The sequence below is a fragment of the Martes martes genome (assembly GCF_963455335.1).
Source record: "Martes martes genome assembly, chromosome: 3".
Classification (NCBI taxonomy): Eukaryota; Metazoa; Chordata; class Mammalia; order Carnivora; family Mustelidae; genus Martes; species Martes martes.
In genome coordinates, this window is record NC_137890.1 from 181,484,433 (window position 1) to 181,512,059 (window position 27,627).

At 36.6% G+C, this 27,627-nt stretch overlaps 1 protein-coding gene across 1 annotated transcript in view; it reads right to left on the reverse strand.

Moving 5' to 3' along the window:
• NBEAL1 (neurobeachin like 1) overlaps positions 1-27,627 on the reverse strand; it is a 195,557-nt gene that overhangs the window by 12,971 nt on the left and 154,959 nt on the right. Inside the window, exons 43-48 of the mRNA XM_080798670.1 lie at positions 26,352-26,461; positions 19,214-19,331; positions 16,566-16,663; positions 7,133-7,249; positions 3,909-3,998; positions 240-349 (exon numbers count right to left, since the gene is read on the reverse strand). Of these exons, the coding sequence (XP_080654796.1) occupies positions 240-349; positions 3,909-3,998; positions 7,133-7,249; positions 16,566-16,663; positions 19,214-19,331; positions 26,352-26,461 (643 nt within the window). The remainder of the gene's footprint in view (positions 1-239; positions 350-3,908; positions 3,999-7,132; positions 7,250-16,565; positions 16,664-19,213; positions 19,332-26,351; positions 26,462-27,627) is intronic.

The following is a 27,627-nucleotide window of genomic DNA, read 5'->3' on the forward strand; positions in this document are numbered from 1 at the left end:
CCGAGCTGAAGGCAGACGCTTAACTGAGTCACCCAGGTATCCTAATTTATGTTTCTATAATGGTATTATAAAAATGATTTTATCCTGAAGCCAGTATTCAAGTCAGGAAGAGGGAAAAAGGGAAGAAAATCTACATGTCTACCGTATTACTTTCAAAATGACACCAATTGATTTAGTTGTTTTTCCTGGCAATAAGGTACCAGGTGCACCTGTTTTGCTTTAAATATTCACTTACTTACTTTGGATTTGTTACAGTTTGATCTTTGATGAATGTAAAGTAATTGGAAATGTTTCTGTCATAAGGCAGCCATCCATGGGTTCCCACAATGTAATTCATGTTTACTGTTATCTGGTAAAGAACATATGAAGACAAAAACGAAATAAAAGATTAAAGAAAGCAGCACAAAATAACGAAATGCTCATATGATGTTAGCATTTACCATTTAAGGAATAATGTGGGATTGTGTACTTGAACCACAAAATTCATTAATTCTTTTTCTCTTTAAGATTTTATTTTTAGGTAATCTCTACACCCAAAGTGGGGCTCAAACTCACAACCCTGAAATCACATACTCCACTGATTGAGCCAGCCAGGTGCTCTGCATAAAGCCTTAATAATAATAATTAATAAAGTCTTAAAATGGAAAAATCTCTTTGTTCTTATCTTTTAGTTTATCTTATATTTCATGGCAAGACAAGTTGTCCAATTATCTTTCTTTTTTTTTAGATTTGAGAGACACAGAGGGAGAGAGAAAGAGCATGAGCAGAGGGAGGGGCAAAGGGAGAGGGACAGACTCCCCGCTGAGTGGGGAGCCCAACGTGGGGATCAATCCCAGGACCCTAAGGTCATGACCTGAGCCTAAGTCAGATACTTAACCGACTGAGCCACCCAAGGGCCTCTGTCTTTCTTTAGTGAGATAATTTTCTTCCTTATTTCTCAAAGTTTACTAGCATCTATTAGTTGGCAGTTGGAAGAAATTAAAAATTATTAAAAGAAATTACGAAGCTCTATCTTAGTGACAGTCATAGTGAATATTCTTTTTTTTTTTTTTTTTAAGATTTATTTACTTGAAAGGGAGAGAGAACAGGCGAGCACAGGGAGGAGGGGCAGAGTGAGAGGGAGAATGCCAAGCAGACTCCCCTCTGAGCACTGAGCCTAACACAGCACTTTATCTCACAACCCTGAGATCATGACCTGACCCAAAATCAAGTGGCCGATGCTTAAGCAACTGAGCCACCCAGGTGTTCCTTATAGTGAATAATGAAAAGCTTTACCCCCTCCAGATTATAAAACAGATTATAAAGAAGATATAACTTAAAGAAATACAGGTATTAAAGGTGAAAATCACAAGAATTCTACTGCTGAAAGGCACTTTTTTTTGGAGTATGTCTTTCTAGACTTTTTTTCTAAGCAGACACACAATATACATAATTAGAAAAATAGTTTAATTCCAGAATCTCCACTGTTCCCTGTGCTATACTCTCGTCTTATAATTTGTACATGACAAAATGTGAATAAGACAGACCTAGGTTTGGTCCATGTACCTGGGTCCCAGATCCCTTGCTTGCTAGCTCTGCAACTATGAGCAAATTACTTCCGAGTTTTAATTTCTCATCTGTACAAGGGAAATAATAATAGTGCCTATCTCACAGGATTGTCAGTGGATTAAATTATAAAATTCATGTTAAGCACTCACTAACATGTCCTGAGTGTATACACCTTAATCAATTTTGTATTATTTCTCATTTTCATTCTTTTACTGCCTTATATTGTAACAGATGATGTTATATCATATTTTTCTTGTAAAAAATTTTCCGGTATTTTCAGATATTTATTATTCCAAATAAACTTTAGAATTACAGTTAACTACTTGAATAATGCTATGAAACTAGGAGTCAACTTCAAGGAAAAAATCTGCAAAGACCATAAATACATGGCAGTTAAATAGCAGGCTCTTAAACAATGAATGGGTCAATCAGGAAATAAAAGAAAATATATGGAAAGAAATGAAAATGAAAACACAACAGTCTGCCTTTGGGATGTAGCAAAAGTGGTCCTAAGAGGGAAGTATATAGCAACAGAGGCCTACCTCAAAAAGCAAGGAAAATCTCAAACAATCTAACCTTATACCTAAAGGAGCTAGAAAAAAGAACAAACGAAGCTTAAAGTAATAAATGATAAACTAAAAAAACAAAAACAAAAACAGCAGATCAGGGATGCCTGGGTGGCTCAGTTGGTTAAGCCACTGCCTTTGGCTCAGGTAATGATCCCAGGGTCCTGGGATCGAGCCCCACATCAGGCTCCTTGCTCAGCAGGGAGTCTGCTTCTCTCTCTGCCTCTGCCTGCTTGTGCTCTCTCTCTCTGACAAATAAATAAATAAAATCTTAAAAAAACAAAACAAAACAGATCAATGAAACCAGGAGCTAGTCATTTGAAAAAAATAATACAACTGATAAACCTGTAGAGAGACTCAATCAAAAAGAAAAGAGGTGTGCCTGGGTGGCTCAGTCTGTTAAATCTCCAACTCTTGGTTTTGGCTCAGATCATGATCTCAGGGTTGTGAGATCAAGCCCCACATCATGCTGCCCACTCAGTGGGGAGTCTGCTGGAGATGCTCTCCCTCTCCCTCTATCCCTCCCCTGCTCACTTGCTCTAAAATAATAAATAAATCTTTAAAAAAGAGAGAGAGAGAGAGAGAAAGTACCCAAATAAAATCACAAATGAGAAGGGGAAAAAATAACCAACACCACAGAAATACAATTACAAGAGAATATTATGAAAAACTATATGCCAACAAATTGCACAACCTGAAAGAAACAGATAAAGTCCTAAAAACACATAAATTGTCAAAGCTGAAACAGGAAGAAATAGAAAATTTGAATAGACCAATAACCAGCACTAATTTAAAGGGATACACATACCCCAATATTTATGGCATTACTACAACAGCCAAATTATGGAAACAGCCCAAGTGTCCATCAACTGATGAATGGATAAAGATGTGGTCTGCCTGTCTATCTATAATGGAATATTATAATAATGGAATATTACTCAGCCATAAAAAGGAATAAAATCATGCTGTTTGCAATGACATGGATAGAGCTAGAGAGTATTATGCTAAGTAAAATAAGTCAGTCAAAAACAAATACCATATGATTTCACTCACATGTAGAATTTAAGAAAGGAAACAAATGAGTGAATGGGAAAAAGAGAGAGAGAGAGGCAAACCAAGAAACACACTGTTACCAGAAGGGAGGGGGAGAGGAGATGGGTTAAACAGGTAAGGGGGTGGGAGGGCAGCTGTTAAGGAGGGCACCTGTTGTGATGAGCATCAGGTGATGTATGGGAGTGTTGAATAACTATATTGTACACCTGAACCTAATATTACACTGTATGTTAACTAACTGGAATTTAAATGAAAAGTTAAAAAACAAAACAAAACTATTTCTGGTTCTAAAAACTGACCAAAAGCAAATAAATTGAGACATATTTATTGAAATTAAAAAAAAAGAATTAGTTAAGTAATTGAAATAAAAGTTGTGTATCTAAAAGACATGCTTTTAAAAAAGATTAATTTGTTTATTTTAGAGAGAGCATGAGCAGGAGGGGCAGAGGGAGACGGAGAGAGAAACTCAAGCAGACTCCATGCTGTGTGTGGAGCCCTATGCCAGGCTCCACCTTAGGACCCTGAGATCATGACCTGAGACGAAACCAAGAGCTGAATGCTTAACTGACTGTGCCTCTCAGGTGCCCTCAGAAAATCATTTCCATATTTGATCAAAATAATTCCATAAAAATCTTCTTTATAATTTTTAAGAAGTCTTTAAAAATTTATTTTCTCAATTTTTTTTTGTAAGTTGTAATGTATTTTGATGTAGCAGTGTGAAAAAAATATAAGTCAACTTACCAATAACTCAGGACTGCCTTGAGACATAAAAGAACGAGACTGATTTTTGGGGACAATGGCCTTTATTAGTGGGACGCCATCACTAATTCCCTATAAAATAAAGACAGAGGCTTAGTGGCTAGTTCTGCTTATCTTATTCGGTTTAAGTTATTGATAACTTCTATTTCTTTAAACAAGAATGAACTTTGTAATATAGCATTTTACTCTATCAAAACATATAATTTAATTAAAATGTAGAAAAGGAGAATCATTATGCTGTACACTTGAAACTAATGTAACATTGTGTGTCAAATATACTTAAAAAAAAAAAAGCCTAAAAAATGTAGGAAAGGAACTATGTACCATGTTTGGGTGGCATACTTCAAACTTCTAAAACCCAGAATTTTCTTGTATTCTACTACTCTGCTAGAAAAGAGAAATGCAGATTTCAAAGAGCATCAACCATTTAACACAGCCAATGATTTCAAATCTTTCCTTTTCCCTTGCCATGCTGACATGAATATAAAGTAGAAAATATAGACCATATAAGAGCATATTGCCCAATTAAGTCAAATACAACAACTGGCTATATTTTTATAGAAGTTCTTTTTGGGTTTAACTTTCAAAACATAGATCTATCCCATTAAGTGAGGTAATCCTGAATGCTGTAACAATAGGACCAGAAAATGAAGTCCTTAGAAAATATCTGCCATTATCTTATTACAACACGAAAGAGAACAGTGATTTGAACTAAGTTTTTTGATGTAACAATAGTTCATAAATTATACTTCACATTTATTAGATAAATTATAACCTAACATTATTGGGTACACGCTATGTGTCAGGTATTATTCTAAGATGCTTATATGAATTAAATAAGGAATTATAAACTATACAAAATTAGTCCCTATCTCTTCTCTTCACTCTGTGAGGCAAGAAAACAACTTACATTTACATAAGCATAAATGAACATGGTGTTTGAAGAAATCCATTTATTAGGCCTTTGCTTTCACTGCTACCTCTGTTTTCTTCATCATTTTAGCAACTAGGAAGACAGAACTACAGACAGGCCTTCTGTTTTCCTATGAATGAGTGGGGAAATAGCTTCCCCTACAATGATGAAAAGGGATTAACAAATTATTAGTACCCAAGGATATTTATTGTGTTCTTTGTCCTACTCCAGATACTGGTCCTGGGGATAACTACCCTGTGACATGTTGGGTTCAAAGGGTTCGAATGTCACTGAATCTGCAGATGGAACTTGGAATGCATTATTCTATAAAAACAATGTCACAAATTATTAGACATGATGAAATCATTTTATCACCATTGCATAATATAGTATAATATGTCCATCAGATTATGTGTTCAATAATGGGTTATCTATGTGCAGTAAAGAGTTAACATAGCAGGCTCAAAACAGTCTCCTTAGAATGGCCTGCCTTTAAGGTTGGCCCTTGGCCGGCATCTGGGAACTTGGTGGGCAGAGTTCCCTACACTGATATAAAACTTGTCCTCAATGATAAAAGCAGCTCATTATTCATAGATTAATTGTGTAAACAACATGGTTTATGCTGAAGACCCTATTTTCTCCTGGGAGTCTGGAATTTTGGCATGTGCTAGGCACATGTGACCAGCCCCCAATAAAAACCCTGAGTGTTGAGTCTCTAATGAGCTTCCCTGGTAGACAAATATGTGTTTTCACATTTCATTACTGGGAGAATTAAGCATGTCCTACGTGACTGTCCTCGGAGAGGATTCTTGGATACTTGCCCCTGATTTCCCCTATACTCCACCCCATGTGCCTTCGTCCTTTGCTGATGTTGTTTTGTATCCTTTCACTGTAATAAATTTTAGTTGTGAGTACAACTGTATGTTGAATACTCTTGAGTCCTTCTAGCAAATCATTGAACCTGAAGATGGTCTTAGGGACCCAGAACACATCTAGGAATTAGTCATCTTTTCTTTTTTCTTTCTTTTTAAAAGTTAAGCTCTATGCCTAACATGGGTCTTGAACTCATGATCCCAAGATCAAGAGTCACATGCTTTACTGACTGAGCGAGACAGGGGCCCCAAAATCGTCATCATTTCTAAGCATTGTTTCTATGTATGCCAAGTTCCAGGCAACTGACTTAGACCCTTTGGGAAAACAACTGATTCTGGAGAGTTTGTACTGTTAAACACTAAATAACTATATCTCACTAAACATGGATCTAGGAAAGGAGTGGCAAGAATTAATTATGAAGTGCTTTCAGAAACATGGGAAAACATTCAAAGTACTATAGAGATTACTACAACATGATTCATTTGAATAAAACCCAGTATAAAGCTAACTATAATAGAAACTTCATAAAACTTTTTTACACCAAATTATCTAAAAATTCTATAATGACTTCCCATGATTGTGAACCTAAGAAACACATTATAATGATGTTCTAAGGCAGGATTTGACAAACGTCCTATGGTACAAGTCCAGCCTACCACCTGTTTTATAGGCTTTGCGTAAGCAAAGAATGGTTTTTACATTTTTAAATGGTTCTATTTTAAGTGGTTACATATGTACCTATATAACTTTCTTGATTTTACCTTTTGACTAGAGTCTAAAATATTTATTATCTGGCCCTTTAAGAAAATTTTCCAATGTCTATTGTATTGTGTGAGAGCTATTGCTTTTTTCACACATTTCTAAACTATTCTTAATAACTTTTTATCATCACTTTTTCTTCTTGACAAGAATATTATGTCTTAACCAAATTCATAGGTATAAATGCATTTCACATTCACATTGTGAACTAAAGTAATTCAGCATGTATATAAACGTTTCAATTTAAAGTACTTTTTCAATTAAGCAATAACTATCTTGTTTTACTTGATTATTCCTTCTGATATTAGCAATTACCAATCTGACTTATTGGGACATATTTTATAAATGAGCAGACACTACCTCCCTCTATGTATCATTTCAGCTGTCATGAAAAGCAATTTAAATCAAGTTTATTCTTCCTTGTCTAGAAAATGTGAAGTAGAAGAAAGTAAGCCAAGAAAAATAGGTCTCACTACCACTCAGCAGCAAACAAAAACTTTCAGCAAGATTGTTTTAAAAACCAAGAACATATTATTGCAATATTATTTACTATTTTGGATTAAATATTATGACCCCCCCTCCTTTAGAGAATAAAAGGAGCAATGATTGGTGTATAGAATTCACAGAGAACATGCTTTGATATTACCAAGCTGGATATTACCTCTATAAAAAATGACTTGAGTTCGGAGAGATGTTGAAATACATTTAGGGTTGAAGTGTCTGTTTTTGTCTGCTTCTGCACTGCTTCTTCTGCTGACAATCTAGGAGGATGTGGTTCCTTCAAAATAATTTTAAGAAAAAATAAACTCCATAACTATATTAAGACATCTCTCACTGTATTCCTTCAGATATACTGGACTCTAGCTACAATGGATTACATACCATGAACTGTTGACAAATTCTAGGCCATTGTTCAGACTACTCCTTTAGCAGAGTTTTTACCCTGCTCATTTCTAGAGAAACCCTACTTCTACTTTAAAATTTTTCTTACTGTTGTCTGTCTTGAATTTCTAAGCCAGAATTAACAATTCTCTTTTATTATTTTTACTAGCACACTGCTTTGCTTAGCATTTTATTTAGTAATTGTTTTTGTGTTGGATTATGTAGTTGTTTATGGTCTATCTTTTCCAACCAGGCAATGGGTATCTTTTTAAAGATTTTTAAAGTAATCTCTACACCCAATATGGGGCTTGAACTCACAACCCTGAGATCAAGAGGTGCACATTCCACTGACTGAGTTAGTCAGGTACCCTTAGGCAAAGGTATTTTAAAATCAGAAAACAAATCTTACTCATTTTTGGATTTTTGGTACCTAGAATAGTATATTAAGTATAATACATGCCTAATAAATATTTGGTAAAATTAAATGAATCATTCAAAAGTCAAAATTCATATGGGTAAATCCTTATCTCCTGAAATAAAAATCAAAATGTCAATACTATCAAAATAAAATTATAAATATTGCTGCATTTGTTTTCAAATAAATTATTCTTCCTTCACTTTAATGTCAGCAACATAGAACAGCATTACCTTTATTAAATAAGAAGTAAATAGCAAATCAAATTAATAAGCAAAAAGCATAATTAAAATGCAGAACAGAATTCCATCTAAATATCACAAAATATTAGATGGCAGAAAATAATACAACAGCTGTAAGTACTTCAATATTCAGCTCTCAATCCATATGAGTATTATTCACTTTATTTTAAATCAAAGGCTGACTGGGAGTTAAGATGGTGGATGAGTAGAGGGATCTAAGTTTGTCTCATCCCTCAAATACAACTAGATAGTTATCAAATCATTCTGAACACCCACGAAATCAACTGGAGATCTGAGAAAAGAAATGCTGTAAGACTAAAAGTAGAAAAGCAACCACTGTTTGGAAGGTAGGAGGTAGAGAGACTTGCATCCAGTGTGAGAGAGCTGAGGATACAGCAGTGGAGAGGGGGCCTGCTTAAGCAGCCGAGTGCAAAATCAGAACTTTTGGAAGACTGCTCCTATAGTGAGGGACATGCCTGGCTTAAAGGTGCTCAGATGGTGAAGTGGGGCAGAATCCCAGGTGTGACAGCACGATCCGAGGATCCCTGGGGTCACAAGAAGAACGGGTGGCGCCTAAGAGTAGCACAGTTCTCAGGTATAGGAGTGTAGAAGCCAGCTGACAACAGTGAGTCTCAGTGCCAGCTTTCTGCTCTGTGTTGCCATAAACTTATCCCCTGTGTGATCAAGCGACTGCTTTCCTGAGACAGGTTTCCCAAACGGCAGAAGCATGGCAAGACCATCTCTGGGAGGAAGAGGGCGGGTCCAAACCGTGGGAATCCCTAAACTTTGGAATTTTGAAATTCAGTCAGGTGCTGGGTTATGATAAAAAAGCTTGGACATGGGGAGGGTGAACACAGAGTTCTGACAGAAATGTGGGAGACAAGGGCGAATGAGTGCTTTTCTGTGAGGGCTCACGGAAGAGTAGGGGGCACAAATTTTCAGCTTGGGGGGGCTAGAAAACATATTCATCCTGCCTGTCCGGGCTAAAGTCCTCAGAGAGCAAAAGAGAGCCACCCAGTGGAGCCTGGAGCCATATTCATCCTGCCTGTCCGGGCTAAAGTCCTGAGAGAGCAAAAGAGAGCCACCCAGTGGAGCCTGGAGCCACTTACACCAACCCCTGCCTCCCTATGCACTGCAGGCACATTTCCACTACAGCAATTCCACCTGAGAATGAGCACAATGGGGCCCCTCCCCCAGAAGAGCAGCACAAACAACTTCCTTGTACCAAGTCTACTGATCATAAAGGGCTGAAAAACTTCAGCTCTAGGAGAAAACAGTAGATAGTATTCTTTGTATTTTTATTCTTTAGTCTTTCATTATTATTTTTTGTTATTTTCTTATTTTTTCCCAATTCCTTTTTAAAATTTTACTTTCATAAACACTACATAGATATTTTATTTTTTGTTTCTTTTCATTGTGTGTGTGTATAATTTTCTTATTTTGGGATATAGTTTCTTTTCTTTTTAGCATTTATTTGAGAGAGAGAGCGAGAGTACAAGAGAGATCATGAGTAAGGGGGAAGGGCAGAAGGAGAAGCAGACTCCCCAGTGAGCAAGAGCCTGATGTGAGACTCGATCCCAGGGCCCTGGGATCATGATCTGAGCTGAAGACAGATGCTTAACCAACTGGACCACCCACATGCCTGGGATCTAGTTTCTTTTAACAAGCAGACTAAAACACATCCAGGATTTAGTTTTTTTCTGTTGCTATTGTTTTTCTTTTTCTTTTCTTTTCTGGACAAAATAACAAGACAGAGAAATTCATCCCAAAAGAAAGAAGGGGAAGTTGTATTCACAGTCAGGAATTTAATCAATACAGATATAAGTAAAATGTCTAAACTAGAGTTTAAAATGACAATTATAAAGATACTAGCTGGGCACAAAAAAAGTAGAGAAGACCCTAGAGAATCCTTTATTATAGAGATAAAAACTAAAATCTAGGGGCACCTGGGTGGCTCAGTGGGTTAAAGCCTCTGCTTTTGGCTCAGGTCATGATCTCAGGGTCCTGGGATCGAGCCCCGTGTTGGGCTCTCTGCTCAGCAGGGAGCATGCTTCCTCCTCTCTCTCTGCCTGCTTCTCTGACTACTTGTGATCTCTGTCAAATAAATAAATAAAATCTTAAAAAAAAAACCAAACCCTAAAATCTAGTCAGGTTAAAATTAAAAACACTATAACTGAGATACAGACCCAAGTGGAGGCCATAAAAACAAGCATGAACAAAGCAGAAGAGTGAATCAGTGATACAGAAGATAAAATTATAGAAAGTAATGAAGATGAAAAGGAGAGGGGAATAAAACTATTAGAGCATGAAGGTAGACTTAGGGAACTCAGCAATTCCAAAAAGTGAAATAATATCCATATTATAGGAGTCCCAGAAGAAGAGCGGGGGGGGGGGGGAAGGGGACAGAAGGTTTATTTGAACAAATCATGGCAGAGAACTTTCCGAATATGGGGAAGGAAACATACACTCAAGTCCAAGAGGCACAGAGAACTCCCCACAAAAGCAACAAAAATAGGTCAATACCATGACATATTAATAGTGAAACTTACAAATTACAAAGATAAAGAGAAAATCCTGAAAGCATTTTGGGACAAGAGGTCCTTAACCTACAACGGTAGACATGTAAGCCTGGCAGCTGACCTGTCCATAGAGACCTGGGAGGTCAGAAAGGACTGGCATGATGTACTCAATGAGCTAAATGGAAAAATATGCAGCCAAGAATACTTTATCCAGTAAGGCTGTAATTCAGAATAGAAGGAGATAAAAGAGCTTCCAAGACAAATAAAAACTAAAGGAATTTGTGAACACTAAAGCAACCCTGATGAAAGGGGGCCCATACGAGCAAAAGAGAGACCAAAAGTAACAATGACCAGAAAAGAACGTAGACAATCTACAGGAATAGTGATTTTAGAAGTAATACAGTGACAATGAATTCATATCTTTCAATAATTACTCTGAATATAAATGGACTAAATGCTCTAATCAAAAGACATAGGGTATAAGAATGGATAGAAAAATAAGACTTATTGATATGCTGCTTAAAAGAGACTATTTCAGACCCAAATACACCTCCAGATTGAAAGTGAGGGGATCTCCACCATTTATTATGCTAAGGGACATCAAAAGAAAGCTGGAGTTACCATCCTTGTATCAGACAAACTATGTTTCAAATTAAAGACTGCAATAAGAGATAGAAAAGGACACTATATCATAATAAAGGGGTCTATTCAACCAGAAGATCTAACATTTGTAAATACTTATGCCCCTAACTTGGAAGCAGCCAAATATATAAATCAATTAATAACAACCTTAAAGAAAGTCATTGATAACAATACAATAACAGTAGGGGACTTTAACACGCCACTCACAGCAATGAACAGATCATCTAAGCTGAAGATTAACAAGGAAAACAAGGGCTTTAAATGACACACTGGACCAGATGGACTTCACAGATATATTCAGAGCATTTCATCCTAAAGCGGCAAAATACACTTTTTTTAGAGTGCACATGGAACATTCTCCAGAATAGATCACATACTGAGTCACAAATCAGGACCTGACCAGTACAAAAAAGACTGAGATTATACCATGCTATTTTCAGACCAAAATGCTATTAAGTTTGAAGTCAACCACGAGAAAAAAATTTGAAAGGGCCACAAATACATGGAGGTTAAAGAACATCATACTAAAGAATGAATGGGTCCACCAGGAAATTAAAGAAGAATTTAAAAAAATACAGGGAAGCAAATGAAAATGAAAACATGACAGTACACAACCTTTGGGATATAGCAAAGGTGGTTCAGAACGAAGTACATACCAATACAGGCCTTCCTCAAGAAGCAAGAAAAGGCTCAAATACACAGCCTAACCTTACCCCAAAAAGAAGCTAGAGAAGGAACAGCAAATAAAGCCTAAACCCACCAGGAGAAGAGAATAAATAAAGATCAGAACAGAAATCAATGAAATAGAAACCAAAAGAACAGTAGAACAGATCAACAAAACTAGGAGCTGGTTCTTTGAAAGAAGATTGGTAAATCCCTGGACAGACTTACCAAAAAGAAAAGAGACAGGACCCAAATAAATAAAATCATGAATGAAAGAGGAGAGATCACAACCAACACCAAGGAAACACAAACAATTATAAGAGAATATTATGATCAATTATATGCCAACAAATTAGGCAATCTGAGACATGGATAAATTCCTAGAAATATATGAACTATCGAAAATGAAACAGGAGTAAATAGAAAACCTGAACAGACCCATAACCTGCAAAGAAATTGAATCAGTAATCAAAAATCTCCCAACAAACAAAGGTCCAGAGCCGGATGGTTTGCTCAGGGGAATTCTACCAAACATTTGAAGAATTAATAATTATTCTTCTAAAACTTCCAAAAAATAGAAATGAAAGAAAAATTTTAGAGAAAAACTCATTCTCTGAGGCCAGCATTACCTTGATCCCAAAACCAAAGATCCCACCAAAAAGGAGAACCAAAGGCCAATATCCTGATGAACATGGATGCAAAAATTCTCAACAAGAGACTAGCTAACAGGATCCAGTAGTACATTAAAAGAATAATTCACCATGACCAAATGGAATTTATTCCTGGGCTACACAGGTGGTTCAACATCTGCACATCAATCAACATGATATACTGCATTAATAAAAGAAAGAATAGGGGCGCCTGGGTGGCTCAGTGGGTTGAAGCCTCTGCCTTCGACTCAGGTCATGATCCCAGGGTCCTCGGATCGAGCCCCGCATCGGGCTCTCTGCTCCGCGGAGAGCCTGCTTCCTCCTCTCTCTGCCTGCCTCCCTGCCTACTTGTGATCTCTCTCTCTCTGTCAAAAAAACAAAAGAAAAGAAAAGAAAGAAAAGAAAAGAATAAGAACCACACGATCCTCTCAATAGATGCAGAAAAAACATTTGACAAAATACACAATCTTTTCTTGATTAAAAACCCTCCACAATGTAGGGGTAGAGGGAACATATCTCAACATCATAAAAACCATATATGAAAGACCCTCAGTGAATATCATTCTCAATGGGAAAAACTGAGAGCTCTTCTTTTATGGCCAGGAAGACAAAAGGAATGTCCACTTTCATCACTGTTGTTCAACATAGTACTGGAAGTCCTAGCCTCGGCAATCGGAAAATAAAAAGAAATTAAAGGCATCCAAACCAGTAAGGAAGAAGTCAAACTTTCACTATTTGCAGATGACATGATACTCTATGTGGAAAACCTGAAAAACTCCACCAAAAAGTCACTAGAACTGATAGAGGAATTCAGAAAATCACAGGATATAAAAATCAACACACAGAAGTCTGTGGTATTTCTATAGACTAACAGCGAAGCAGTAGAAAGAAAAATCAAGGAAATCAATCCTGTTCACAATTGCACCAAAAACTGTAAGATACCAATGAATACACCTAACCTAAGAGGTAAAAGATTTGTACTCTGAAAACTATAGAACACTTATGAAAGAAATTTAGGAAAGACAAAAATAAAATGGAAAAATGTTCCACGCTCATGGATTGGAAGAACAAATATTATTAAAATGTCTATGCCACCTAGAGCAACCTATACACTCAATGTATCTATCAAATACCATCAACTTTTTTCACAGAGGTGGAACAAACGATTCTAAAATCTGTATGGAACCAGAAAAGACCCCAAATAGCCAAAGGAATGTTGAAAAAGAAAACCAAAGCTGGTGACATCACAATTCCGGACTTCAAGCTCTATTACAAAGCCAAAATCATCAAAACAGTATGGTACTGGCACAAAAACAGACACATAGATCAGTGGAACAGAAGAGAGAACCCAAAAATGGACCCTCAACTCTATGGTCAACTAATCTTTCACAAAGCAGGAAAGAATATCCAATGGAAAAAAGAGAGTCTGTTCAACAAATGGTGTTGGGAAAATTGTACAGCCACATGCAGAAGAATAAAACTGGACCACTTTATTACACCACACACAGAAATAAATTCAAAATGGAAGAAAGAACTAAATGTAAGACAGAAATCCATGAGAATCCTAGAGAATAAAACAGGAAGCAACCTCTGTGACCTTGGCCACAGCAACGTCTTACTGGACAGGTCTCCAAAGGGGAGGAAACAAAGGCAAAAATGAAAATTGGGACTTCATCAAGATAAAAAGCTTTGCATAGCAAAGGAAACAAAACCAAAAGACAACCAACAGAATGGGAGAAGATATTTGCAAATGTCTTATCAGATAAAGGGTTAGTACAAAAATCTATGAAGAACTTACCAAACTCAACACACAAAGAACAACTAATCTAATCAAGAAATAGGCAGGAGACATGAACAGCTATTTCTCCAAAGAAGACATATAAATGGCCAACAGACACATCACTTGGCATCAGGGAAATAGAAATCAAAACCACAATGAGAAACAACCTCACATCGGTCAGAATGGCTAAAATTAATTAATTAAGTCAGGAAACAACAGGTGTTGGTGAGGATGCGGAAAAAGGGAACCCTTTGACACTGTTGGTGGGAATGCAAACTAGTGCAGTCACTCTGGAAAACAATATGGAGGCTCCTCAAAAAGTTGAAAATGGAGCTACCCTATTAACTCAGCAATTGCACTACTAGGTATTTACCCCAAAGATACAAATGTAGTGATCTGAAGGGGTACCTGTACCCCAGTGTTTATAGCAGCAATGTCCACAATAGCCAGACTATGGAAAGAAGCCAGATGTCCATCAACTGATGAATGGATAAAGAAGATGTGGTGTATACAGAGAGAATAGAATACTACTCAGCCATCAAAAAAGAAATCTTGCCATTTGCAATGACATGGATGGAACTAGAGGGTATTATGCTAAGCAACATAGGTCAATCAGAGAAAGACAATTATCATATGATCTCATTCATACATGGAATTTAAGAAAGAAGGCAGATGAACATAGGGGAAAGGAAGGAAAAATAAAACATGATAAAAACAGAGAGGGAAGCAAACCGTAAGAGACTCGTAACTACTGGGAACAAACTGAGGATTGATGGAGGGCAGGTGAGTGGGGGGATGAGGTAACTAACTGGGTGATGGGCATTAAGGTCACTTGATGTAATGAGCACTGGGTATTACATGCAACTGATGAGTCACTAAATTCTACCCCTAAAACTAATAATACACCAAATGTTAACTAAATTGAATTTAAATAAAAAATTAAGAAAAAAATCAAAGGCTGAGTTTTTGGTAATTTTTTATGGTGATAAAAACTAATTAGCACTACTCTTATGAAAAAAAGAAAAGTTTAAAGCTAGTGCAAAAATATTATAGAATCTATTTCAATGCTCAGTGAAGTGTTCTGTTTTCTTCTGTTACTTTTGCATTCTATCAGCAGATAGGTATAAAGCATTGATTTTAAATATGACTATTCTGTGAAAAAAGCGAACGTTGGAGGCTTTAAACAAACTCTGCTAAGGAACAGTAGCAATTACAAACCTTAGTCTGATAACTGAATTAACGAAAGTTCAACATATTTGTAAGCCACAATTTACATACATTCTTGCGGTAACATTTGTGGAGATTCAATTTATAAATATTTACTACACAAATACTATATGCAAGAAACATATAAAATGATTACGAACAGTTGCTGCCTGTAACATACTTTAATAAAGTGAGGCAACTAAGGCAGGAAATGTCATTATTAGGATATAAATAACAGCCCACAGAACATGGAAAGTGGTCTGAATTCAAAAAAGGAGTTTATAGCTCTTAATTCAGAGGAGACATGGCATGGTAGAAACACTTTTAGGTTGGATGGTCATGAATCCAAATCCTGTTGCAGTAACATTTCAGTTGTTTAAACAAAATTAAGTGTTTGGTTTTCTGAGTAAAAATAAAACTCCTCTGTGATTTAAGAGTTATTGACTATATATGTGGATTTTGACTACAATATTTTGTTATTTCAAAATAGGAACCATCATTTAAACCTATTTACTTTTTTTTTTTTTTAAGATTTTATTTCTTTATTTGACAGAGATCACAAGTAGGCAGAGAGAGAGGAAGGGAAGCAGGCTCCCTGCCGAGCAGAGAGCCCGACGTAGGGCTCGATCCTAGGACCCTGGGATCATGACCCGAGCCGAAGGCAGAGGCTCTAACCCACTGAGCCACCCAGGCACCCCTATTTACTTTTTTTTTTTTTTAAGATTTTTAATTTATTATTTATTTGACAGATAGAGATCACAAGTAGGCAAGAGAGGCAGGCAGAGAGAGAGAGAGAGGAGGAAGCAAGCTCCCCGCTGAGCAGAGAGCCCGATGTGGGGCCCAATCCCAGGACTCTGGGATCATGACCGAAGCCGAAGGCAGAGGCTTTAAACCACTGAGCCACCCAGGCGCCACAATCTATTTACTTTTTAAGTGACGGTATAATTTTTCTTAAATTCTAGGTAATTCTGAGAGATACAGTTTTAATTAATTAAAATACTTGAAAACGCTGGTAGGTACTCCTTAGCAATTAAGTTTCAGACTTCCTATGTAATCAATAACATTTTTTTTAATAATCAATAACTTTAATGATACCTTTAACAGTTGACAAGGTGTTTGCCCAAAATTATTAATCATCCCTTCTAAGGCTTTTCTTTCCTTCTCATCTGTTAAGGCATCCAGATCCACAGCTCCTAAAACAAGGAGAAGTAGTCAACTCACTACAGAGTGAAAACAAATCAGGAAGCCATACATGTTGATTAATATATGAGACTGAATAGTGTATTTTCAACAAAATATCATTCTGTTCTTCAATTTGAAAGAATACTGTGAGAAAGGCAATTTTAAATTTTTTATACAATTTTATTTATTTATTTTATAGAGCAAGAGAGCACATGAGAGCTCGAGTAGGGTCGGGGTGGAGGTGGGGAGAGGAGCAGAGAGAGGGAGAGGGACAAGCAGACTACACACTAAGCGTGGAGCCCGACTCAGACCTTAATCCCACAAGCCTGAGATCATGACCTGAGCTGAAATGAAAAGTTGGATACTTAATTGACTGAGCCATCCCGGCACCCCAAGAGGCAATTTTTTAAAAAACAGTGACTCCAAACATTAAATATGTATAAAAATAAATTCCATCCATTATTTAGAACAAAAATATTTTAAGCAAAAGTTAACTGGTAGTGCATAAAAATTTTTCTTGAAAACGTTTACAAGCTATCTCACAGTACACTAGTTGTTTTCTTCATGATAATCAAGCTGAACCAAGTATAATAATCACAGAAAATACTACTATAAGTTACTGCTTATCTAACAAATACTGGCATAGGTGATAATACCCAACTGTACTTGATATGGTTAGTAAGTGGCCAAACTAGGGAAGTCGGATTTCAAAGCCTATGCTCCTAACTACCATGCATACTACCTCTCTATAAAACTATTACCTGATGAATATGGCAACACAAAAACATGCTGTCTATTTACCAAAAGGCATATGGACTCTGTTCAAGTTCACATAAATTCACACTATTCACAATCTTTACTACTGAAGGATTAGAGAAAACTACTTCTTAAGGCTTTCAAACCCTTCAGAAAATGTTCTTGATTCCAAGCTAAACATTAGAATGATGTCACCTTTTTTTTTTAACATTTGAAGAGTTTGTTATTTATAATACTAAAGATCTTCTTTCAAAATCTGCTAACAATCAATACTGACTATTTATTTTAGGACCTGATTGAATAGGACACTTACGGCAAGTAATCTAAAACTTTTATGCCACCAATAACTGACATTTATAATTAGATTTGCAGATATACTTATTTTTTTAATCCCCTTTCACTCTTCCCTGCACCTATCTCCCCTCTGGCAACCATTTAGTTTGTTCTCTGTATTTCAAGAGTCTGTCTTTTTGTCTTTTACTTTGTTTTGTGTTTTTTAGAATTTATTTACATCATTTTTAAATTCTTTTTTTTTTTTCATTTTTAAATTCTAACAGCTTTTTTTTTTTTTTAAGTTTTACTTAAATTCCAGTTAACATAAAGTGTAATATTAGTTTTAGGCATACAACACAGTAATTTATAAATTCCATACATCACCTGTTACTCATCAGGACAAGGGCACTCCTTAACCCCATCACCTATTTAACTCCTCCTCCCAACTTCCTCCCCTCTGGTAACCATCAGTTCGTTCTCTATAGTTAAGACTCTCTCTCTGGGTTTGTATTTTTTTCCCCCCTTTACTCATTTGTTTTGTTTCTTAAATTCCACATATGAGTGAAATCATATGGTTTTTGTCTTTCTCTGACTTATGTCTCTTAGCATTATACCCTCTAGATCCATCTATGTTGTTACAAATGAGAAGATCACATTCTTTTTTATGGCAGAGAATGTTCCATTGTATATGTTTGTATGTGTGTGTGTATATATATATATATATATATATATTCATATCTTATCTATTCATCTATCAATGGACACTGGTTGCTTCCATATCTTGGCTACTGTAAATAATGGTGCCATAAACATAAGGGTATAGAGCTTTTCAAATTAGTGTTTTCATATTCTTTGGGTAAATATCCAGTAGTGGAATTACTGATCATAGCATACTTCTATTTTTAATTTTTTGAAGAACCTCCATACTGTTTTTCACAGTGGCTGCACAAATGCACAAAGGTTCTTTTTTCTCCATATCCCTGCTAACACTTGTTATTTCTTATGTTTATTATTGTAGCCATTCTGACAGGCATAAGATAATTTGTTTGTTTGTTCTTTTTTTAACTGTGGTTTTGATTTGCATTTCCCTGATGGTGAATGATGCTGAGCATCTTTTCATGTGTCTGTTGGCCATCTGTATGTCTTCTTTGGAAAAATGTCTCTTCAGGTTCTCTGACCATTTTAAAAATCAAATTCTTTTCTTTGGTGTTGAGTTATACAAATTCTTCATATATTTTGTATATTAACCCCTTATTGGATATATCACTTGCAAATACATTCTCCCACTGAGTAGGCTGCTTTTTTGTTTTGTTGATGGTTTCCATAACTGTGCAAAGTGAAGATTTGCATACATACTCTTAACTACTCTTTTAAAAAACCACACATCAGTCTCTTAATATTTCAAATAGAAAAGATCATTAAAACAATTTTTAAATGTAGTCTTTCTCATGACCAAAATATCACATATAAACACCTATTAAATGATACTTTCCATCAATGGAATGTAAGATAAAAAGTATATAGGCTTATACCTTCATAACTACAGTAATAGAAAACATTCAGTGCTTCCACTGCAGCTGGCCCCCTCTGTTTGTAGCCAAAAATCAGATCAATCCATTCATGAAGATGAGCAGAAACATATTCAGACTCCTAGAAAAAGAACAAATAATATAGAGATATCTTCTAACTACAATGTAATCATTGGTCCTTTAAAAAAGTAAGAGAAAATTAACAATTTCCACACACAAATCTTACTACTGTAAATAAAATTATTCCAAAATCATGTTAAACATTTAATTAGTATCTATCACATATTCTGAATATATTCTATCTAGTATAACGTAGACATATTTATTAATATTTAATAATACATATATACTTAACTAATGGGTAAGAAAATAACTCAATAGCCTAAATATCAACAACAAAAAACTTAATGATGGCTATGAATATATATTTGCTGTGAAATTTCCATTGAAGTAGCTTTCTAGAAATTCAATTCAAAGAAACAAACCAGTTGGTGTTGATTAAAGGTGGCTGAAAATCACTCCCTCCAACCTAGCCAGTCTGACACCACCCACTGAGAAGGTGGACTGTGTGGCAGGCAGAGGCTTGAAGGACCTCCTGAAGCCTGTTAGTTACACTTTGAAAGACAGTATGGAAATTGTTACTGAGACAGGAGAAAAGGGGGCTCAAGTTTATTTCCATCAAAGATAGGAAGAGTACCTAATCAACTGATGAATCTGGGGATAGATTTTTTTGTAATATTAGATTCTGGTGTACAACATAGTTTTTTAACACTTCCATACAGTGGGTGGGGGGATGGGTTAAATAGATGATGGGGATTAAGGAGTGCATTTGTTGTTATGAGCACCTGGGTGTTATCTGGGGATGGAGATTTTCATGCTAATTGGTTTTTTTAGCTGCCTGTGACAAAGTGTGGAAGGAGTAAGATGAATTTAAAAAAATAACTATTCATTGGGTGCCTAGGTGGCTCAGTGGGTTCACTGTCTTCCTTCAGCTCAGGTCAGGATCCCAGGGTGGTGGGATAGAGTTCTGCATTGGGCTCCCTCCTCAGCTGGGAGCCTGTTTCTCCCTCTCCTCCCTGCTCATGCTATCTCTGTCTCTGTCTCTCTCAAATAAGTAGATAAAATCCTAAAAAAAATAAATCAGGTTTTAAGCATAATTTAAAAAAAATATATAAAGGAGCAGGTCTTGCTGGGTTCCAATTAAAATTATTGCATTCCTTGGATATAAGAGAGCAGAGTCTTTAACTGGGAAATGGCCAAGGTCAGTGATCAAATCAAGAGAGTCACTAGTAAAATACGGCCTTAGGTGAAAGTTTAGTTCAAGACTGTGGCTGTGAAGCAATGTGCTGAGACTTCAAAGATTTAAGGCTGTGCTGCACAGACCCACTCAACTAGAAAATAGAACATTTTTTTTAAAGTTTAAAAAAAATTAACATGTATTATTTGTTTCAGGGGTACAGGTGTGTTAAAACGTCAGTCTTACACAGTTCACAGCACTCACCATAGCACATACCCTCCCCAATGTCCATCACCCAGCCAGCCTATTCCTCCCCTCACCCTCTCCAGCAACCCTCAGTTTAGGGGTTAATCTTAACCCCAAGATTAAGAGTCTATTATGGTTTTTCTCCCTCTCCAGTCCCACCTTGTTTCATTTTTCCCTCCCTCCCCGCCACCCCTGCCTTGCCTCTCAAATTCCTCATAACAGAGAAATCATATGATATTTGTCTTTCTCTGACTGACTTACTTCCCTTAGCATAATACCCTCTAGTTCCATCCACATCATTGCAAATGGCAAGATCTCATTTTTTTCTTGATGGCTGCACAGTATTCCACTATATAGATAGATAGATAGATAGATAGATAGATATATCTATATCTATCTATCTCACATTTTCTTTTTCCATTCATCTAGGCTCTTTCCATAGTTTGGCTATTGCGGACACTGCTGCTATAAACTGGATCACTGCATTTGTATCTTTAGGGTAAATACCCAGTAGTAGGATTGCTGGGTCATTGGGTAGCTCTATTTTCAATGTTTTGTGGAACCTCCATACTGTTTTCCAGAATGACTGCACCAGCTTGCATTCCCAACAACAACATAGGAGAGTTCCCCTTTCTCCATATCCTCACCAACATCTGTCATTTCCTGACTGGTTAATTTTAACCATTCTGACTGGTGTGAGGTGGTATCTCACTGTGGTTTTGATTTGTATTTCCCTGATGCTGGGTGATGTAGAGCACTTTTTCATATGTCTGTTGGCCATCTGGATGTCTTCTTTGCAGAACTGTCCGTTCATGTCTTCTGCCCATTTCTTGACTGGATTATTTGTTCTTTGGGTGTTGAGTTTGATAAGTTCTTTATAAATTTTGGATACTAGCCCTTTATCTGATAGGTCATTTGCAACTATCTTCTCCCATTCTGTCAGTTTCCTTTTGGTTTTGTTGACTGTTTCCTTTGCTGTGCAAAGCTGTTGATCTTGATGAAATCCCAATAGTTCATTTTTGCCCTTGTTTCCCTCACCTTGGCAATGTTTCTAGAAGAAGTTGCTGTGTTCTCCTCAAGAATTTTGATGGATTCCTGTCTCACATTGGGTCTTTCATCCATTTTGAGTCTATTTTTTTGGATGGTGTAAGGAAATGGTCCACTTACATTCTTCTGCATGTGGCTGTCCAATTTTCCCAACACCATTTGTTGAACAGACTGGTTTTTTTCCACTGGACATTCTTTCCTGCTTTGTTGAAGATTAGTTGACCATAGAGTTGAGGGTCCATTTCTGGGCTCTCAATTCTGTTCCATTGATCTATGTGTCTGTTTTTGTGCCAGTACCATACTGTCTTAATGATTCAAGCTCTTCGTAATAGAGCTTGAAGTCTGGAATTGTGATGGCACCAACTTTTGCTTTCTTTTTCAACATTCCTCTCGCTTATTCAGGGTCTTTTCTGGTTCCATACAAATTTTACGATTATTTGTTCCATTTCTTTGAAAAAAGTTGATAGTATTTTGATAGGGATTGCATTAAATGTATAGATTGCTCTAGGTGGCATAGACATTTTAACAATATTTGTTCTTCCAATCCATGAGCATGGAATGTTTTTCCCTTTCTCTGTGTCTTCCTCACAATTTCTTTCATGAGTACTTTATAGTTTTCTGAGTATAGATTCTTTGCCTCTTTGGTTAGGTTTATTCCTAGGTATCTTATGGTTTTGGGTGCAATTATAAATTTGATCAAGGGGTGCCTGGGTGGCTCAGTGGGTTAAGCCTCTGCCTTCAGCTCAGGTCATGATCTCAGGGTCCTGGGATCAAGACCCATATCAGGCTCTATGCTCGGCAGGAAGCCTGCTTCCCCCTCTTTCTCTGCCTGCCTCTCTGCTTACCTGTGACCTCTCTCCCTCTGTCAAATAAATAATCAAATAAACTTGATTGATTCCTTAATTTCTCTTTCTTCTGTCTTGCTGTTGGTGTATAGAAATGCAACCGATTTCTGTGCACTGATTTTATGTCCTGACACTTTACTGAATTCCTGTATGAGTTCTAGCAGTTTTGGGGTGGATTCTTTGGGTTTTCCACATAAAGTATCATATTACCTGCAAAGAGTGAGAGTTTGACTTCTTTGCAGAATTGGATGCCCTTTATTTCTTTTTGTTGTCTGACTGCTGAGGCTAGGACTTCTAGTACTATGTTGAATAGCAGTGGTGATAGTGGACATCCCTGCTGTGTTGCAGACCTTCGGGGAAAAGCTCTCAGTTTTTCCCCATTGAGAATGATATTCACTGTGGGTTTTTCATAGATGGCTTTTATGATATTGAGGTATGTATCCTCTATACCTACTATCTATTCTCTTTAGAGTTTTGATCAAGAGAGGATGCTGTACTTCATCAAATGCTTTTTTAGCATCTACTGAGAGTTTATCATATGGCTCTTGTTCTTTCTTTTATTAATGTGTTGTACCACACTGATTCATCTGCTGATGTTCAACCAACCTTGTAGCCCAGGAATAAATCCCACTTGGTCATGGTGAATAATCCTTTTAATGTACTGTTGGATCCTATTGCCTAGTACTTTGGTGAGAACCGAAAACAGAACATCTTAAGAATCTTAATTTTCCCACAGCAGCCTCCTACTGGACCCACTGTTTTCTAAAGTAATGTGAAATGGTTATTATCCAATAAAGATGATGCATAAGAAATTCATAAAATTTTATTTTTTTTAAGTCTTTTTTTTTTTTAGGTTTTATTTATTTATTTGACAGAGAGAGAGCACAAGCAGGGAGAGAGGCAGGCAGAGGGAGAGGGAGAAGCAGGCTCCCCACCAAGCAGGGAGCCCGACGTGGGATTCGATCCCAGGACCCCAGGATCATGTCCAAGCTGAAGGCAGCAGCTTAACTGACTGAGCCACCCAGGTGTCTCTATTTTATTTTTTTAAAGATTTTATTCATTTACCTGACAGAGAGACAGAGAGCACAGAAGGCAAAGTGGTGTCAGGCAAAGGGAGAGGAAGAAGCAGGCTCTCTACTGAGCATAGAGCCTGATGTGGGGCTCGATCCCAGGGCCCTGGGATCATGACCTGAGATGAAGGTAGATGCTTTGACTGAGCCACCCAAGTGCCCTGAAACCCATAAAATTTTAAAATATACTGCTATTAGTTCAGACTGAAAGAGGCAGAAACTGTTCAAAAAAGATGAGACCTTGGGCTTCCAGTTTACTGTGGTTAAGTAAGAGGCTGACAGATACCCATGGAAACATTTTTTTTTTTTAAATGTAAAAGAAAGAATGTAAAATTTTTTTTTAATTTAAAAGGATGACTCAAAGCAGGAAGCTAAGAGCCAAAGGGTAAAACAAAATAGCCATGGAGAACCACTCGGAGGGAATAGGACTGGGCCCTAATGAAGAAACTGAAAACACATCCCTGCTGGAATCTGAATTGTTGTAATCCAGTTACTGCTAGGTACCTCTTGTTTTTCTCTCCCACTTTTTAAATTAAATTCTACGCCCAACGTGGGGCTCAAACTCATAAGCTGATAGATCAAGAGTCACATGCTCTAGGGACTGAGCTAGCCAGGCACCCCTTCTAATTTCTCTTTTAAATGAGAATGTCTGATAGTTCTTCTGTCTTTGTCACACCACTGTTGTTACGTGGGGACAGAGAGCCTGTCTCTCTACTCTACAGTCTTCAGATGCAAGAGCAGACAAACCTGAGTAGTTTTAGGCCCACATGCATTTGATTTAGATTACTAATAAGATTCCGGACTTCAGACCTCATGCCTTAATGCAGGGATCAGTAAACTACTTACAGCTTGTGGCCCAAATTTTACTAGCTCCAGATTTGTAGAGTAGTACAAAAAAGCCACATCCATTTTCTTTTGCATTACAGTGGCAGAATTTCGACACAGACATTAAAGCCAGCGAAAATATTTACTATCTGGTCCTCTAGAGAAAAAGTTTGCAGATTCCTGACTTAAAGGTCGCTGACATGAGATTTTGGAAGGATCTTGAGAGGAAGTACATACATTCTGCATGCAGAAGGAATGCAAATGATTTGTAATCAGAGAGCAGACTGTGTGTGGAGGATTAAAGATGGTTGCAAATTCTTTTTCCCCTCCCACCACTGAGAGATGGAGCTTACCTTCCCTCCGAATCTGCACTGATCCTGTTACTGTCTGACTCTGACAAGGTGACAGAAGTGCAATGACTCTTCACAGCCTTAAGCCTTAAGAAAGCATGGAAGCTTCCAATTTTGTACTCCTTCCTGAGCTATAGACAGGTGCATGTCTGGCTACCTAGCTAGAGCGACCACATGAATAGGAGATATCCTGAGATTACATGGGAAGGAAGAAAAGCCCAGCATCCCAGTGTCTCTCAATGCATATGACTCCATCTCAGCGGCTACGACAGCAAGGGCATGAGAACTTTGCAAGATGAGAACTTTTCAAGCAAGATGAGAACTTTTCAGTTGAGACCAGTCAACTCACAGAACTGTGAGAGATAATAAAATGACTGTATTTTAAGCCACTAAATTTTGGATAGTTTATTACACAGCAATACATAACTGAAACGGAGGCTTCCAACATATTAATACAAGGAGCATGTCTTCCTAAAATCCTAGACCCCAACTTCATATCATAGATACAGAATGCATCTGAGAAGGTCCTGGCTAGCCAATAAGTAACAGATTTTTTATGATTTGCTTAATTTTTTTTTCCAATTCCTTATTCATGCATAGTGCTATTGCTTACAAATATTATGATCTAATTCTGAATTTTATAAATCTGACATACTATATACTAATGACATGGAATGTTTCCAAGTATTGGCCTAATTAGCTTCAGACTCTGAGACATTTCAGTTTAGACAGAGAACCAAGTGGACTATTGTGGTGGGAAAAAAAAGCATCATTTACAAAATGATATAATATCAGTGCTTAACTCTCACAACTCTTTAAATCCCAAACTAGAAATTCAGCTAAAAACTAACATTTTTTAAAGTGGAACTTAGGATTTAGCAGTCATATTAAAAACTTACTGAAATTCTTCAGAGAAAACAAAAATGTACTCATCCTTTTTTTTTTTTTAAGATTTTATTTATTTATTTATTTGAGAGAGAGAAAGAGAAAGAGAGAAAGAGAGCATAAGCACAAGCGGGGGGGAGGAGAAAAGAGATGCACACTGAGCATGCATCTTAACAAGGGGCTTGCTCCCAAGACCCTAAGATCATGACTTGAGCTGAAACCAAGTTGGACACTTAACCGACTGAGCCACCTAGGAGTCCCTCATCCTTGTTAGATCTGAAACAAATGTGGGAACTGCAAAACACCAAATGACACCAGCTTGGTGGATGGAATAGCTTAAAATACAACAGGCGGTTATCTTATAGACCTAAATATACACACACACACACACACACACACACACACACATATATAAATATTTTTTGCTATATGTCCACAGGACTATACCATATTCTTACTGTATCAGAAGATTCATAACCTCAAAATAAATTACAGTATACTCTCCACAACAGTATACATAACAGATGATAAATTAATCTAAAAAAATAATTAATAGCTAGATATACATTAGTCTATTCTCTGAGAACACATGCATCTCTATCTTAGTAACCTAATAACTAAACACGAAAATCTTACCAGAGCTTTCCTATGTTTATAGATGAAATCTTCAGCTGACTTAGCCCATTTGGGGAGAATGACGTCATTTACTACTTCTTTGGAAACTTGCAGACAACCCAAGTTAAATTCTAAGACAAGTAGAAGATAAATGCATCAAATCATTTCAGATTTAAATAAATCAAGTAAAACAGATATAAGGGCACAATTCTTAGCAAAACTGAGACTTCTTCTCTAATAGGTGAGAACCAAGTTCCCTTCTTGATCTAAATTTACTGAACAGGTAAAAATAATTCTTTTCATATTGAAATGCATTTTACCAGTTGGTTAAACAGGTAAATGAAAATAAAATACTTCTAAATTAGTTATTATAAAGTAAATCAGATTAACAACTGATTTTTGGTTGAGAAGCAGGGGACACTATAGATATGACCAAAACCTTAATCTAAACAAAAATGCAATATTCAGTATTCTGACATTAAAAATAATTAATATAGTCCCTGTAATGGTTAATTTACAAAATATAGCTCCTTAGCGCTTTTGGGTATAACTTATACTTTAAATACACTCAAAAGAAGTGTTTTATTTGTCATAATGAAAAAAAATGTATTTGTATAGCCCTCTTCTAAGTAATACTGACATAAAGATTTTCTCATATAGTTAAAATACAGTACTTTGACAAAACTATCCCAAAGATGAGGTTTTCTTGTTCATATAGCATGGAAAGAGAAAAGTGTTCACATAAAAGATCTTCATAAAAGAATCTACCCTAAAATATCAATGTGTCCCAAAGCTGGAAAGAGGTTTGAATGTCATAAAATGACAGGATGCATAGGGCCTGTGGCTTTGTTAACCCAACTACTGTGTAACAGACATTGTTCCCAACCTGCTAGCCATCCCTCCTTACTTGGTAACAGAACCTTGATTTTATTCAAGTATCCATCCTTGTGCTTTATTTTATGCCTGTAGCAGGCTGACTGGTATAAGCACAATAAGGAGAGGTTACAAGAAAGGATTTCTCACTCTTAAGAAATGACACAAAGAATTAACAATCCACTTCTAAGACACTATTGTATCTGCCTATGAAGCCTAGAAATGCTTCAGTCATTTGTAAGCATGAGAGGGACGAGCCAAGGACAAAGCCCAAACACTTGGAACAGCAGAATGAAAATACAGGAATAACTTGGCTTTGATGATGTGCTTAAGCTACCTGGATACTACCATACCTTAGGGTTTTCACTGTGGAAAATACTAAAATTTTCTTGCACAATTTTGAGTTAGTTTTACTAATATTTGT